This window comes from Antechinus flavipes, chromosome 5 (genome assembly GCF_016432865.1).
Source record: "Antechinus flavipes isolate AdamAnt ecotype Samford, QLD, Australia chromosome 5, AdamAnt_v2, whole genome shotgun sequence".
In the NCBI taxonomy this organism is placed as follows: Eukaryota; Metazoa; Chordata; class Mammalia; order Dasyuromorphia; family Dasyuridae; genus Antechinus; species Antechinus flavipes.
In genome coordinates this window covers 129473045-129491123 of record NC_067402.1, presented here as the reverse complement: position 1 = coordinate 129491123, position 18079 = coordinate 129473045, and the positions used below count along the sequence as shown (strand labels likewise).

The 18079-nt window shown below is 35.6% G+C and overlaps 1 protein-coding gene across 6 annotated transcripts in view; it reads left to right on the top strand.

The window, feature by feature from the left end:
• ST7 (suppression of tumorigenicity 7) overlaps window positions 1–18079 on the top strand; it is a 288256-nt gene that overhangs the window by 257114 nt on the left and 13063 nt on the right. For 5 of the 6 annotated variants that reach the window (XM_052001658.1, XM_052001656.1, XM_052001657.1 and 2 more), the window contains one exon: window positions 7933–8083. In XM_052001658.1, coding sequence (XP_051857618.1) covers window positions 7933–8083 — 151 coding nt within the window. The remainder of the gene's footprint in view (window positions 1–7932; window positions 8084–18079) is intronic. The other variant, XM_052001659.1, reaches the window with a different exon arrangement.

Sequence of the window (18079 nt, the reverse complement as noted above, 5' to 3'; positions counted from 1 at the left end):
CAAGTAGCAACTGAGCTAAACTTTATATTAAATTTAAATTCTCAAAGAGGAGAGAAAATGATTCATGGAATAAAGTCAGTGTGAATGCATCAAGGTTATATAGTTTAAGTTCAGGGAACAAATAGAAACTACAATTTGGCTCGAGTTTTTGAAGAGGAATAGTATGAAATGTGTTAGGAAAGGTAGACTGGGGCCAAATTTAGAGGGACTTAAATACCCTTACATGGTTAAGGAATTTGCATTTATTCTAGACACATTAAAAAGCTACATAAATATTTGAGTAGGAGCATGACATGGCTAGACTTGGGGAAATTATTTTGTTAACTATGTGATGATTAGATTAAAAGATAAGAAGTCTAAAGATAGGGAGATGAGTCAAGAAGCCATTACAATTGTCAAAGTCAGAAGAGTTGAGGGCCTTTATACCCTAGGGTAGCGGGATTTTGATGGAAAGAAGTGGATAGGTCAGAGAAACATTTAAGCAGGATCAACAGGACATTAGAAACTAATAAGAAGTGAGAGGGGAGAGGTGAAAGAGCCTAAAGTAAGCTGAAGTAGAGTCCAGGTAACAAACAGTAGTGGTATCATAGAAATAATGAAGTTGAGAAGTACCTAGAAGGGTAGATGATGAATTCAGCATCGGACATAGTTGAGTTTGACTTACTAGGGGAATATCTCCATGGAGACAGATATATAGAAGATAATAGAAGATATGGGTCTGAGGTTCAGGGAGGATAATTTAGAATTTCCAGGTGTGGATTTGGGAAGTATATGCATTTTTTTAAATAACTTTTTATTGACAGAACCCATGCCAGGGTAATTTTTTACAGCATTATCCCTAGCACTCACTTCTGTTCTGATTTTTCCCCTTCTTCCCTCCACCCCCTCCCCCAGACGGCAAGCAATCCTTTACATGTTAAATGGATTACAGTATATCCTAGATATAATATATGTTTGCAGAATCGAACAGTTCTCTTGTTGAACAGGGAGAATTGGATTCAGAAGGTATAAATAACCCGGGAAGAAAAACAAAAATGCAAGCAGTTTATATTCATTTCCCAGTGTTCTTTCTTTAGGTGTAGCTGCTTCTGTCTATCCTTGATCAATTGAAACTGAATTAGCTCTCTTTTTTGAAGAGATCCACTTCCATCAGAATACATCCTCAAACAGTATCATTGTTGATACCTATATAATAATCTCCTGGTTCTGCTCATTTCACTCAGCATCAGTTCATGTAAGTCTCTCCAAGCCTCTCTGTATTCATCCCGCTGGTCATTCCTTACAGAGCAATAATATTCCATAACATTCATATACCACAATTTACTCAACCATTCTCCAATTGATGGGCAGCCATTCATTTTCCAGCTTCTAGCCACTACAAACAGAGCTGCCACAAACATTTTGGCACATACAGGTCCCTTTCCCTTCTTTAGTATCTCTTTGGGATATAAGCCCAGTAGAAACACTGCTGGATCAAAGGCTATGCACAGTTTGATAACTTTTTGAGTACAGTTCCAGATTGCTCTCCAGAATGGCTGGATGTGTTCACAATTCCACCACCAATGTATCAGTGTCCCTGTTTTCCCACATCCCCTCCAACATTCCGCATTGTCTTTCCCTGTCATCCTAGCCAATCTGAGAGGTGTGTAGTGGTACCTCAGAGTTGTCTTAATGTGCATTTCTCTGATTAATAATAATTTGGAGCATATTTTCATATGGCTATAAATAGTTTTAATTTCTTCGTCTGAAAATTGTCTGTTCATATCCTTTGACCATTTATCAATTGGAGAATGGTTTGATTTCTTATAAATTAGAGTCAATTCTCTATATATTTTGGAAATGAGGCCTTTATCAGAACCTTTAACTGTAAAAATGTTTTCCCAGTTTATTGTTTCCCTTCTAATCTTGTCTGCATTTGTTGTATTTGTACAAAACCTTTTCAATTTGATACAATCAAAAATTTCTATTTTGTGATCAGTAATGATCACTAGTTCTTCTTTAGTCCTAAATTCCTCCCTCTTCCACAGGTCTGAGAGGTAAACTATCCTATGCTGGAAGTATTAAGATGGCAGGTAATTAAACTCGTAAGAATATAAAAAAATGACCATAGGATAGAGTATAGAAGAAAAGAGGACCTTAGGATAAGGAATATATTTATTGGGGGAGGGAAAGAAAACAAAGGACTAAAGCAGACTGGAAAAGAGAGGTCAAGAAGATGGAAGAACCAAAAACCAATAATGTCACAGAAACCCAGAATAGAAAGGATATCCAAGGAAAGGTGGTTATCACATTTCTGAATTCTGTAACATTAATTATTGATCTAGATAATGATAATATTTCCTTTTAAGGTTTAAAAAGAGTTTGATATAATTTTATGATATGATCCTCATAACAGTCCTGTGAATTCATTACTTTGGCATTCTTATTACTGTTTTGGAAAAAAAAGAAATGCAACTCTGAAAAATATCTGTATGGGTGAAGAGACAGGGACAGATGAAGAGATATCATGGTGATAGAGACAAGATTTGCAGACCTTAATGCCTGGAAGGATGGTGCTACCCTTAATAAAAAATAATTGATGAGGAAGATGATGAGTTACATTTTGAATATATGTATTGAAATTTCTAGAAGACATCTAGATGGATATTCACTGGGAAGTTAATACTGTGAGATTGGAACGAGCTCAATCAAGTCTTCTTTCTGTTACATCACACTGCTGCTCTGTCACCTTGAGATGCTCTCCTAAAATCCCTCCCAACCCTAACTCCTATGATTCTATCATCTTTTCTCTCTAAGGATTTACTTTTCTGATATCTAGGACAGCTAGAAATGGGCGCTTCTAAGTCTTATATAAACAATCTTGTGGGCCATGCATTAACTTAGCAAACCGCATATCAATATTATTTCTTTTATTTTGTGAAATATCCCAAATACATTTTAATCTGATTCAAGCTGTATTTGGAAGTGTTGTGGGCTGCATATATCACACTTCTAGTCTAAGGTACTGATTTGACCGTACCCACTATTTCTTTCCTTAGTGATAATGAGTTGAAAGATAACTTGATTGTTCATCATTGAAGATTCCTAGCATTTCCACTTTGCCAGCTATTGTCTTGATTATCATAATTAGCTCTATGGTTTACTTTTGGAGAAAGAAAATTCTTCAGTGGATTCTTGGATCAGGAAGATCCAAGAATCATATTCTGCTTTTTAGAAGAATAATGTTCCTCAGATATCTTTTGAGTTCACATCCCTACCCCCACCCCTCATCATTGCATCTTGCTTTAACTTGACTTAATTTGCTGCTGGTATTGTGAAGACCAAAGAGAATTTGAAATTAATTTTTTAGCATTAGTTATATTAAGGGTAAAGTTAATATAATTTTCTTTTAACTTATTATTGTTGAATCATCAGATATTAGCATAGGAAGACATCTTAGAGGCAATCTAGTACAGCCTCCAATCCAGTGAAGCAATCCTTTTCTTCTTTATCCCTGATAGTTGTTTAGCCAGCCAGTTGCAAAGAATATTCTATTTCATAACTCTTAGAAGTCATCTTAGTTGTAGGTTTTCATTGTAAATGCTATAAATAGGTTTTGAAAAGTTGCTTTTTAATCCTTTAAAAATACTGTACTTTAAGAGCAGTGTTGCAGTAGTCAGTGTCTATAGTAATCTAGTGTTTGATAAATCCAAAGACCCCAGCTTCTAGATTAAGAAACTCACTATTTGATGAAAATTGCTGGAAAATTGGAAACTAGTATGGCAGAAACTTGGCATTGACTCACACCTAACACCCTATACCAAGATAAAGTTGAAATGGGTTCATGTTTTAGACATAAAGAGTCATATTATGAGCAAATCAAAAGAACAAAGAATAATCTACCTCTCAGATCTGTGGAAAAGAAAGGAATTTGTGACCAAAGAAGAACTAGAGTATATTATGGAATGCAAAATGAATAATTTTGATTATATTAAGTTAAAAAGGTTTTGTAGAAACAAAACCAATGCAGACAAGATTAGAAGGGAAGCAGTAAACTGGGAAAACATTTTTACATTCAAAGGTTCTGATAAAGGTCTTATTTCTAAAATATATAGAGAATTGACTCAAATTTATAAGAATTCAATCCATTCTGCAATTTGATAAATGGTCAAAGGATATGAACAGACAATTTTCAGATGAAAAAATTAAAACCATTTCTAATCATATGAAAAAATGTTCTAAATCATTATTGATCAGAGAAATGTAAATTAAGACAATTCTGAGATATCACTACACACCTGTCAGATTGGCTAAGATGACAGGAAAAGATAATAATGAAAGTTGGAGGAGATGTGGGAAAACTGGGACACTGATGCATTGTTGGTAGAATCGTGAACTGATCCACCCATTCTGGAGAGCAATCTGGAACTATGCTCAAAAAGTTATCAAACTGTGCATACCCTTTGATTCAGCAGTGTTTCTATTGGGCTTATATCCCAAGAGATCTTAAAGAAGGGAAAAGGACCCACATGTGCAAAAATGTTTGTGGCAGCCCTTTTTGTAGTGGCCAGAAACTGGAAACTGAGTAGATGCCCTTCAATTGGAGAATGGCTGAATAAGTTTTTCAACAATGAGATAATTATGGCCGGTTCCAATGGTCTTGTGATGAAGAGAGCCATCTGGACCCAGAAACTGAATGTGGGGACTGAATGTAGATCACAACATAATATTTTTACTCTTTTTGTTGTTGTTTGCTTGCATTTTGTTTTCTTTCTCATATTTTTCCTTTTTGATCTGATTTTTCTTGTGCAGCATGATAATTGTGAAGATATGTATAGAAGAATTACACATGTTTAACATATTGGATTACTTGCTGTCTAGGAGAGGGTTTAGGGGAAGGGAGGGGGAAAAATTTGGAATTCAAGGTTTTGCAAAGGTGAATATTGAAAATTGTCTATGCATACATCTTGAAAATAAAAAAACTTTTTTAAAAAAGCTGTTTGGGAATCTGGGAAGAAAATGAGAAGAAAAATGGTGGACCAAATAAGTTGGTATGTAAGACTAGCTGATAAAAGCCAAATAGTTATAGGACAGGCAGATAGAATTCTCTGATTTTCAAGCCTCAGTTCCTCTAATTGATTTCTGCATAGTTGTGGATAGAGATCTGCCCTTTTCCATTTATTTTTCTCTTGACATGTAAGATGTGAAATGTTGTTCCATGCTTTTCTAATTTGTGTTGCACATGTTGAGAATTGATCGTGCCAGGCATTTTAACTTTAGCCAAAAAATAGCACATTGTTGTTATTAGTCTTCATTATCTGGTTAGGGCCAACACTGTGTTTGGAACTACACAGGAATATAAATCTAATTTATAGACATAGCCTAGTTTAGACATAAAATCCATATGATGAGAAGGAAGTTAGGTTTCTATGGTTAGTTTTATAACATCAGTTCTTTGGGCATAGATCCTAAAACTTTAGGTACAGGGTAATTTGTGGGGAAGGGTGTTACTAGAGGCTCAAAAGCATTATTTTTCAAGCAATTTTCTCAAATAACTAGGCCTTCCCAAATTCTGTTTAGCTCCCAAATTTATATAGATTCTACCTCAGTCCTCTTCCCCCATATGTCCCCTTCCTTTACTGCTCTTCAGTTCACTGGGCTAAAAGAACAGTTGCTTTACATACAGATTCTTATGGAATCATCAAAAAACTATTTCCCAAACCAAATGAGACTAGAAAGAAACAAGGCATATTTTACTTTTAATTTAGCTTATAAATTCCAGATCTTTTTTTTTTTTAATTTGAACAAATGAGCTAGTTTTTATTTTTATGTATGGTCCTTACTTTTACTCTAATGTTTATCCCAGTATAGAGCTTACTCTGGCTTCCCCTAAGCAGGGCCAACATACTGCATTCTCCCAACATTTCCTACCAATCCAATCTGAATCAGGAAACACTGATTAAGCTACATGCAAAGCACTATGCTAGGTGCTGGTGATCCAAAGGAAAATAGTTCTTGTACTCAACCTTTCTACCAGTGGATTCAAAAACTATGGCTAGATATCCTCCAAACCACCACACCTCATTGGCCACAATGTTCCTCGAGTCCTGCTGGCTACAGCAGAGGCCTTCCTGGGCTCTCAGATGGACAGGTCGTTTGAGGAGCAGCCCGGCTAAGTATTCAGGACCCCATACGAAGGGATGGCCCAACCATGATGAATGTTTTTAGTTAAAACCACTCGAAAAGACTCTTTATTAAGGCATAGGGGAGAGGGAGGGAGGAAAGGAAGAAGGAATGAAAGGGAAAAAAAGAAGGAAGAGAAGATATAAATAACGAGAGAAAATGAGGGACAAAAGAGGGAGAGAAAAGGAAGGAAGGAAGGATTTATTGAATACCTCCTATATCCCTAGAACTGTGCTAGGTGCTTTACAATATTCTCTCATTTGATTCTTACAGTGATCCTGTCAGGCAAGTATTATTATTTTCCATTTTACAGTTGTGGAAACTAAGGCAGACAAGGTAACCTAAGTTGTGGAATATAATAAAATATGTTACTAGTTATAAACATATTATAAATTAATTAGTTAATTATTAGTTAATTAACTAATTACTAAATAACTAATCCTAAAGAAAAAAGACTACACAGCTAATAGGCTTTAGGTCAAATTTGAATTCAGATTACTGGGGCCATACCCAGTCCTTTATCCATTATCTTACCTAACTTCCCGAGTTGTGATGTCTGTAAATAAAAGAATTTTGGGAGGTCAATTTTATCACTAATTTGTCAATCAATCACTAATTGATTAAATCACTGTGGGTACAGTGATAAAAATAGGAATTGGGGGAGTTAAGTTGGTCTTAATGTTAGAATCAAATTCTTAATTGAATCCAACCATTACATGGCATTGCAATTCCCTTCAGTGAAATTCTCTTGCCTGTTTTCAAAACAGAAGGATTAAGAAGAACTAAAAAGTCCTTTGGATTTGGCAGCTAAAAGAACATTGATAACCTTGACAAAAGAAGGTTTAGCAATTAAAAGAAATTAGGGCTTTTTGAAAGTCTAGTTGGAGGTAAAGAAGTGGAGTGATTATGGATAACTCTCTATGAGTTTGGCAATGAAAGGTAGGGGAGATATAGAATGAAAGTTAAAGGAGATAAAATCAAGAGAAAAGTAGTGGGGGGATGTATTCTTAAGTAGGGCCCAAGTATATTAGTACACAGCAGAGAAGGAACCAGTGGATGGGAACATATTAACGATGAAAGAAGGGCTGATTAAAAGGTCAAACCTCAGAGAAGAAATGAGCAGGAGAACAAGTAAAGGAACTATTCTGATAATTTGAAGGTCCATGTCTTTTCTCAGGATGGGAGAATAGATCAAGATGATAATAGGATTTTTAATGGTCTCAGTTTTCCCAGTAAAGTAGGATATGAGCTTCTGTGTTGAGAGACAAGGAAGCAAGAAGGAATCACCAGCAGTATAATGACAGCTCAGGATCCTTCTCTTTGCCAGACCTGTGTGGTTCAAATCAATTGCCATCTTGTTTCAGTATAAGTCTCTTTAAAGTGGTTTGTTTTATCATAAGACACTTAAGCTTATATAGGGCCATTTTACATGGTTTTGTCCTGGTTACAGAATTAAATGTGTACCTGTAATTGCACCAAACTTAATCTCTCTTTTTATATTGACTGAATCCAATTATTCTTTTGATCAGAGAATCTGCCTGAAATTCTCTGTGGCCCCCACTATGGGAGACTTCTACAACATTAACCATCTGCCAGTAAGCTTTGGAAGGGCTGGATATTTCAATAATTACCTTCAAATGCCCTAATAAGATTTCAGGTTTGATGAAATCTTATGAATAGTACTTTGGGGAAATTGATCTTTCTGTGTACATTGTTGAATTCCAAATTACTGTATATTAACACATCTGTCTCTTGCCTTTTTTTTTTCAGTACCTACTAGAAATGAAAAGCTTAATCCTACCCCCAGAACATATTCTGAAGAGAGGAGACAGCGAAGCAATAGCCTATGCTTTCTTTCATCTTCAGCACTGGAAGAGGGTGGAGGGGGCTTTGAATCTTTTACATTGTACGTGGGAAGGCAGTAAGTAATAATATTCTTTCTTTGAAACGTTTTCCTTAAAAAAGAACATGAAAAGGTATTAAACCTGTTTTGCTCAAAGTGCTTATGATGAGTGATGAAAATTTGCATTTATATAACTCCTTTCATCTATGATCTCCAATCACTTTATAGACATTTAATTAATTAGACTCACAATTCCCCACTGAGATGAATATTATTGTGATAATGCAATCTTTAAAGAGAGAAGAGAAGTTCATACAATTATGAAGATGAAAGCTTTCATCACCATTTTTTTGCAAATATACAGTCAAAGCTTAGGAAGCTTTTGTCTCTACACAATAATATGTGGTATGGAGTTAGAGAGGGATGGGTGGGTGTGTACATGTACACTCTCTTTGTATGCAGGTTTTCCAAGGTAATTCACCAAACACCACCAGTTTTCCTTTCTTACAGCTAGGCTAGCAAGTTCCAAAAAGCAGAAAAGATACTCATACACAAGCAATATACATTTCCTCCATTCAGTAAATTTTTATTGAACTATTCTAAGAGACTGAAAATGGGGATGCAGAAAGAAGGTCCTTACCCTTGGCTTTTGTAATCTCGTTGGGTAAAGAAAGGCATACACATATGAAAATTAAATCAAAGACTGCTTAAAGTGTGTTATAAACAATGCCCCTGTACATCTAGTGGATATGGATAAGAGCTTTATAAAATGAGAAGACATGAATAAATTGGGAGGTTCCACTATTATATTACCACATCAAGGGATTTATCACAGATCCAGCCAAGTATGCATGGACAGGCAGTAAGTCCTTAGGGCACCAAGAGGATGGAAAAGTGTATGTGGTCTGTAGCCTAAAATGAGAATATATAAAGGGTGTCAGGGAAACAACAAGTGGTATGTGTTTTAATGGGAAATTAGATTGGAAAGGTAAGTGGAGGCCACATTACAGAGTCTTGTATGGCAGGGTGGAAAGGTTTTTACATTATCATAAAAGCAATAGAGGGAGTCAGGATTTTGAGCAAAGGAGTAGAGAGTCTGAAAGTCTGTACTCTGTCCAAACTGCTTATTAGCTGTGTGACTAAAATAAGTTACTCCATCTTTTTGAACTTCATCTGTAAAATGATAATAAAAATTCATAAGAATTTATAGGGTTCTTTCTTTCTTTTTTTTTTTTTTGGCTGAGGCAGTTGGGGTTAAGTGACTTGTCCAGGGTCACACAGCCAGGAAATGTTAAGTGTCTGAGGTCAAATTTGAACTCAGGTCCTCCTGACTTCAGGGCTGGTGCTCTATCCACTGAACCACCTAGCTGCCCCTTACTCAATAGGGTGCTTGTGAAGAAATGGTTTTGTAGCCTTTAAATGGTTTTGATATGTGAATTGTTATTGAAGTGGGGCATTTATTAAGTACATATAAACATACCAAGTAGATTCCAAGTGTACTATTCAAAATAATCTGGGAAAAGTCCTGTGATACAGTTATTGAATCATCATTATTTCATTATTTCATTCTATTAGAAAAATGTAGTGTTCTTTAGTGAAATTTAAATATTCTTTCAGTGTGGTTTTTTCCCTCTGGGTTTTGTGTGTGTGTGTGTGTGTGTGTGTGTGTGTGTGTGTGTGTATGTGTGCGTGCACACATATGTGTGCTCAGTCTTCTTTGGTTCTTCCCCTTTCTTGCCCTTTCCTCGTGCTCCAAGAATGGAAGGAAAGAAGGAAAACATAAGGGGTGTGTGTGTGTGTGTGTGTGTGTGTGTGTGTGTGTGTGTTTGTGTGTGTGTGTGATAATAGGTGCTAAACAAATGTTTATTGAATCAAAATTAAGAAAACATTTTTGAAAGGGTTTTAGAGGGTAAATTGGTGGGCCTGAGGCTCAAGCAATTTAAGTCTTCTTTTTCTTTCCATCAGACATTAGACTAGACTAGTAAGAAAAGAGTTCCCTTGCAGAGCTAATATTATCTAGTTACATAATTTACTTCCAGGATTTGAGGGTTGTTGATTTTATTGTTGGTTCCCCTCCCCCCCATAATATATTCCAGGTGTGTTATTCAATCCCAGAAAGTACACCTGGTCTTATGACATGTGTGAGTGTATAAATGTTTCCATCTGGTTGTAGGTCTATTGTATATATTTGAAAAAGACAAATATAGACAAGAAGTTATATGAGGAAGAGGGGGGAAAAAAGGGAATTCTGACCCATCAAACTATATATCAGTCAGATTATAGAAGGAACAAAAAAAACCAAGGTACAGCATATAAATGCTAGAAACCTAAATAAATAATTAAAATACATAGTGCTAAATAGTGGCCTTGCTTTAGGAGAGTCTTGGAACTTTGATGGTGGTAGGACAGTGAGTTACAATGATCTGATACCACAAACTATAGGAAAGTAGAGAGAGATGTGGGAAGGATATGTGTAATTAGGGATGATTTAAATAAGAATAAAAATTAAATACTATAGTAAAAGGTTGATACAACATAGTTCAAAAAAAATAATAAAAGACCAAGATTCAGTTATCATCTCTATGCAGATGACTAAAATCTGAGGTCCAGCCTCAGCTTTTCTGGATAACTAGTCTTTGGATATCAGCTTCTCTCCTTTGACAACCATCCTGCCATAAACTCCTTACCTTATTCTTGGAATATACCAATAGTTTGATGGTTGGTCTACTTGGCTTCAGGTCTCTCCCTGTTCCATTCCATCCTCCCCCTTTAGCTGTCACAGCGCATTTCCTGACCACATCATTACCTTATTCATTAAACTCTATTGACTCTTTATTACCTCCAGGATCAAATGTAAAAACCTCTGTTTGACTTTTAAACCCCTTCATAATGTAGCCTTCTCCCTCTTTTCTGGTTTTATTTATAAAAAATGAAATTAAATGTATTATTGGGAGGAAAGGTGCAGTTGAGTTTTATAGATGGGGCAAAGGAATATTTTCTAGAACAGATAGTTCAAGAACCCATAAGGATGGGTAATACTTTGGACTTAGTGTTAAGAGGCAATAGGGTATAATGGAAAGAGTAATGAATTTAGAATAAGAAAACTTAAGTTTAGATTATGATTCTGCTATTTAGTACCTATGAGACTTTGAAAAAGTTATCTCAGTTCTCAAATGCCTCATTTGTAAATGATGGGATTGGACCAGGAGATCTCTAAGGACCCAGACATATCTAAGTCCTCTGATTACTGGGCAGCAAGCAATCTAGGTGACTGAGTTTGTTATCATTATAGTTGTTGGTTCAACATCTTAATGCAAGAGTGGAATTCAACAAACATTTATTAAGTGCCAACTACACATAAAGTATTTGTGCTTGGTACTGACAAAGCCTAGAAATCTATCATACGAGCATTTAATTTTAAAAAATGGAATCTTTGTATAGTTTGGATTTTTTTAAAAAAGATAAAAATGTAAAAGTTAGTAGCCTGTAAGAAGCCTGAAAATAATTTTTTAAAAAGATGAGTAAGGATCAGAAATTTCAGGTGCAAATCCAGCTGGCAAAGTTAAAGAGAATTTTATAGGAGTGTTGGAAGATGGAATTTCCAAAAATTGGAAGAGCATCCCAGGTGAAATCAGAGAAGCCCATAAAGAAGGCCTGGCCAGTGAAGTATAAATGAAAAATTAAGCCATCAAAAAGAATTCTGAGGGACTGATAATAATGCTGACACACTGAATGAACTCTTTTCCTTGGTTTTTAATGAGAAGAGTAGTAGGGGATTTGCCATTTATGTAAATTGGGTCAGCTACTACTAGATAAAATGGTCGTTTTTCAAAGTTTTCTTGGTCAAATTGACAAGAATGATGTTGTTACATCATTGGGCCCTGCAGCATTTACCTGAAAGTTTTGAAGGAATTCAAGGATGCAAAGATGGGCAAGGCAGACTTGATTCCGACACGCAGCCCGTTCTTTCAGCTCTCCAGTAAACCTTATTTTATTTATTTATAATTTATTTATATGTTATTTATATATAGACAGGTTATTTATATGTAGGCAAGGAAGTGGTGAGTCTGAAAGTGGTAAGTGTGGAAAGGAAGGCAGGCTTTTATTAAGTTTCCGATCTATAGCAGACACTGCACAAAGTGCTTTATAATATTACCCGATTTCATTCTCACAAAAACCCTGGGAGGTAGAGGAGAAGTGATTGTCTCCTTTTTAAGGTGAGGCCAATCAGAGTGAGCTCACACGTCTATAAATGTCTGCCTGAATTTGGGGCTTCTTGACTCAGAGCCCCCGTCTCTAACCTTTGTGCCATCTCCCTAACTACCGATTGGTCGGGTTTTCTGATCATATCTGCGTATTGAGATAATGTCCTCAAGGAGTCATAGACAGCAGAAGTGATTTGTGATTGAAAAGAAGTCTGGGAGCCCTTGTCAGTTCTTCCTTGAGGATGCTGTCTCAGGGTGCAAGTGCAGGCAAAAAGACCCATAAATCCTGGTCCTTTTCAAGAAGGAATATTAGAAACAAGATAGAAAACAGTAAACTACTTTACATAAAGCATTTTTTCCTATAATATGTATATTTCTAATCCCTTTCTTAAACACTGGATGCTGTCCTGAAAACTAAATCTCAAGGAAAAATTATGATGGAATAAAAGAAGACAACTTAAAATGACTGAAGAGATAGATACTGGCAAAAAAGGAGCTAAATAGAGTATAGGACATGAAAGAGTAGGACTGTGTATGAAAAGGCAAAAACTGATAAGGGGATACGATCAAGACCTATAAACAAATAAATGAATGGATCTAATATGTATTTCAACATATTTAACATCTATTGGATTACCTGCCAATGGGGGTTGGGGGAGGGGAAGGAAGAAGGGGAAAATTGGAACAAAAGGTTATGCAAGGATCAATGTTGGAAAATTACCCATGCAGATATTTTATAAATAAAAAGCTTTAATAATAAAAAAAAAATAAAATAAAGAAAAACAAATAAATGAGTGGATTAAGTTAACATCTATTTGTCTACTAAATCTCATAACATTTAGAAATTTGAAATTGAAATGTGTTAAGACAAATGAATCATCTATTCACTTCTGGAAATCAGTACCTTCACAATCCTGGGTTAAACAAGGGATTGGGTAATTTTATGAATGATAAATCTATAAATAGCTACTTAAAAGAACCTAGGATGTGTACAAGCTTTAAAGCTTATGTAAAGTGAGGTAATAACCACGCCCTCCCTTTACATGGCATTTTTGGCTAGTTTGACAACATAACTCAGGCCTACTATGAAAAATCCTTATGTTTTTAATCCTAATTTCCCACGTTTTGCTCTTACACCAGAAACCTGAGGACTCCAATTTTAGGAAGTACATTTTTTTAAGAATTGAGAAATTTTCACTAGTTTAGAAATTTTTAATTAGATAACACTTTGTAATTTTAAAAATCATTCAACAATGTCATTTGGTGTGAATACTAACTTTAAATCTGGAATTCTCAAGCTTTTTATGTTTTGAACTCCTTTGCTAAGGTTTTAAGACTCAGACTGTTTGAAAATACATGAAATAAGTAGAATAACAAAGGAAATTATATTGATAATTATCAAAACACTTTAAAAACAAATTGAGGGACCCCAGACTAAGAACCTCTGCTAAATATATGATTTTATGGCCTTCTGTATTTGAGCTTAACATAGTACACAGGGTATTCACCTTTATTTGCAGAATTCAACTCTAGAAATTACATCATAGTTTACATGCCATCATGTGACTTGACAGAGGCAGGATGACCATTGGATTTGGTGAGAGAAGAGTAAGTTCATATTTCAGTGTTGCCACTTAAAAACTTTATAATTGCTGGCAAGTCATTTCATTTCTCTCTTAAATTTAGTTTCCTTATTTGTAAAATGGTAAATGATAAAATGGTAATATGGTTTAAAAAAAAAAAAAGATGGTCATATTATCTTCAGGTGAGATATTATAGATAAAGCATTAGATAAATATGAGCTATTTGAAAATATTTATTTAAAAATATATTCAACATGAAATGGTTTCACCTAGATTGTAAGCTTTATTATGTTAGTAATAATGTTTTATTTATTTTTTGTGTTTTCAGTAATATCTAGAATGGTATATTGTAATATACCATCATACTTAAATGTTTGTTGAATAAATAACTGTGATGTTGAATATTCTCATGTAAAAGGCCCAAAGGCAACTTTTTTTTTTTAAAAGCTGTCCATCTACCAGACAAGAACATGGATTACTTTCTTTAGACTTTCCATAGTTAAAACCTAGATACTTAATATCTAACTTATTACCTAAATTCCCTCCAGTAATAAGGGAAATTGTGAAGTTGGTCTTTTCTCCACATCATTCTGTGAAGCCAGCAGATTCCATGTTTGTCCTAAGATTAGTGAAAACACAGCGTCAAGAGCCTTTGATGCTGGGGCCTTGCTGGAAACTGCACCAGTGTGCAGATGGTTTTCTTTTTGGGGGAACTGAAGGAACATGCAGTTTATCCAATAAGCCACTTGGTGGTGTATTTTGACATCTCTTGCTTCCAAGGCAAAAAAAAAAAAAACCCTGGATTTTAGCCCAAGTAATTTCACTGCTCCTTTAGAAGCAATAATGCCCTTTTAACGCTTTTAAGTGGCAAAGGCTTATTTGGATAGAGGAAAAGAGGGAAATATTTTTTTAACCACACCAAATTTCCCAAAATTCTTAGGTAACAGTTGTTTTTGGTGAAATATTGATTGTCCAGAAGGGGATTTCAGATTCTAGTCACAAATTTTGGTTAGGTTTTTTTGTTTTAGGGTTTTCTTTCTTAATGAATGATTACATGGAATTACATGTTATTCCATGGAATCAAATGATTTCCTATTAATTAGATAGATTAACTTCTACTTTTAATAAAATTTCAAGATCCAGCTGATGCATGACTAAAATTGCATGGGTTTAAAGCAGATGTTTTTTTTTTTCCTTTTAAATCTCAGCTCTCCACCACAAATATATCAACATTTCAGAGGTTTCCAGAAATGTTTGATTCATCACTGCTCCAGCCTCTGAAATTACACAATATGTTCCTCAAAAGTCTGGATAATCACTAAGAAAAGAAACGTTTTATTTATAAAAATTTTATACTGTGTTTTTACAATGTAACTTAGTTCATTAAGCAGCTGCCACCTTATCTGAATTATACTCATTTTAAACACTCTAGGCTCTGGTTATCCTCACACACACACCATTGCAAGTGTGACCAGACTACATGGTCTGTAAAGTATAGACACAAAGGAATAATCCCATTTGTGGGCACTTCCATTTAAAACAGCATTGTACTTTATTAAGCCCTCCTTCATATGTACCATCTTCAGTGCTCAATGTGCCAGGTTCCAATGCTGATAGAACAGTATCTCCCTAATATTTCATCTGCTCAAGACTTCATTTTAATAGCATTTACTTTATTTATTTAATGGCACTGTGGTCTCATGGCTAGAAAACTGAACTAGGATTTTGGAAAGATGCTTTCTAGGCCCTTATTCTCCAAAGGCCTGTATTTAATTTTGGGTCAATTCATTTAGCCCTCTTTTCTGCCTTTTCATTTGATCAAGAGGGACAGTCTTACTTTTCTTTCAGGAAATTCTGAGATGTCATTAAATATATCTGTCTTGAGGTTTTTGTTTGGGGTTTCTTAACAGGAGAGAAAAGATGCAGTGAAAAGACCAGACATTAATTTCTTTTTTTTTAAAAAAAGATTTTCCTTTGAATGGGGGGAAAATGATCCAGTTTTGATAGTATAAGATTCTAATTTTCATTTATTCTGTTTGTAAATTTGATGGCAAATGACACTCAGTGATAGATAAAGTCTTAAGGTTGTTAACTCTAACTGAACATTAAAACTGAAACATTTAAAGCTTATAAAAATAAATCTTTCCTCCAATTTTATAACTTTGTTTAAAAAAACAAACATCATTTATTAATCTGATTCATGTTGATAGTCTCCTTACATCAAGATACAGTCTCTGAATGTTTCATTTATTTATTTATTTGTTCACTTATTTATAGAGCCCTTTTTTTTGTCTTTTAAGGAACCCCCATTACCCATTCATACTAGATGAAACTCACTTAGCACCAGATGGATAACTTTTTTAAAGGATACATCTTCTATAAATCCTTGTTCTGCAATAGTTGAATAATCTGAAAAAGTAATTTTAATTTCCCTGCCTGTAAGCTGTATTGGCATGAGTTCCTTAAAAAATATTTTTAAATCGAGCAGCATTTAGTCAATATTCACTAGTTTGCATATAATTGTTTGCATGCTTTCTTCCCCATCATACTATGAGCTTGACCTTAGGAGGATGTCACTTGAAGTTCATCAGAAATATATTTTCTTTCAGTTGTTATGGGAGAGTTATCCCGGATCCATCCAACTGATAAACTCTAGCTAGTTGGTAGCTTTGTGTCCAACTGAAAAGTTCTCGTTGCTTAGGATAGTGAGTTTGCTGCTGCGCTGAGGAGCACTCGGAGGACGTCCTGCGCTGGCCAGAGTGTGGGGGGGGGGCAGTAGTGGGGACGGGGAACGAGCTGAGAATGAGCCAGCCTGATGGTCTGAGTGACTGATGTGATGGAGGGTGTGTAGTGTAAGGGAAGGGGGCTGGAAGAAGAGCCGTCCGTCTCACCTGCACCTCCCCCAGATTTATAGATGAGCAAGCTAAAGCTGTGTCGTGTCCAAACCCACAGAGGCTTTAGGATTGGGGAGGTTGTGAGAATGTCCAGAAATGGTCTGGTTTATGGGCAGTCTGGCTGGGGACCCCCCGATGCCTTATGGGTGTTTCCAGGTAGACATCACTGGGGAAGGGGTGGGGTGGCTTGGCCTGGTGGTGAGCCCTGACCTAAGGAGCCCAGGTGGGAGGGAGGGAGGTTGGCCTCCAGCCTAGAAAATGGGTAGGTTCTAATGCTCTCCCTGCAGAGCGATGCTATTTCCAAGGGCAATGAGCCATAGCACCAGCTACCAACAAAGAGTTGCACAGATGACTTTTTTCTGCGTATAATTATTCCAGAGCTGCTTATAGCCCCACACTTGTATAGTGACGGGAGATTTGGCGGAAGGCCATTTGGGAAAGGACACTTTCTATCCAGCATGAAGTAGTATCATATCTGAAATGAAAAGAAACTAGGAGATGTAGAGTTAAGGCTGAAAGAGTTCATGCAGTACCTATTAGCCAGCTGTCTCAGAGATCTCCAGGACTTATCTCACACATTTTTAAACCTAAGCACAACAGGGTGGATAAGGGATAGAATTCCAGTCCGAAAAATATTTTTTTGTATTTGTTTTTGTTTAGTGAAGCCAAAAGTCTTAATGTTATTTAATGGACTTAAAGCAGATGACAACTGACAAGAGGCCATAAGAGCTCCACAAAAGCATTTATAGTCATGGAAAATACACCCATACATATAAACAGCCACACTTTGCATACATAGCTATGTATTAGAAAAGTTTCTGACCTCTTCCCTACTCCTCTCTGCTCCCCCCAACCAAAACAGTTTAGAAAAACAACAACAAAAAAAAAGACCAACTTGATATGCAAGTTCAATATTTACGCCAAATACCAAAAGAAAAGATGTTTGGCACAGAGCACTGAAAAGACACCAACAAACCACTGGACTTTTAAGGTTTAACACTCTCAAGTCCTTGCCTTTTCATACTTCATTTTTAAAATGGCTCCCTGAGGTAGAAATCTAGTTTCAACTACAGATGAAATTTAAATTCACATTTATAACCACTTTGAATGCAGAAGGTTTACATCATGTGAACTATGATAAGTGCTTAATTATAGCAACATCATTTTTTTTAATGCACATATAGAATCTGGATTTCAAGCACATTCTCCACGTAGGTTTTTCCCACATTTTTTGGATATTATCTCAGCATTCATCATTTATGGGAAATGGTATTAAAAACCATACCATATTATAGTTTAATTTTCAATTCATTGCTTCCTGGAATAGATTTTAGTGGATCTTATAAAAGAGTAATAAAAATCCTATTCTTATCCCACCCTGTATCTTTTGCC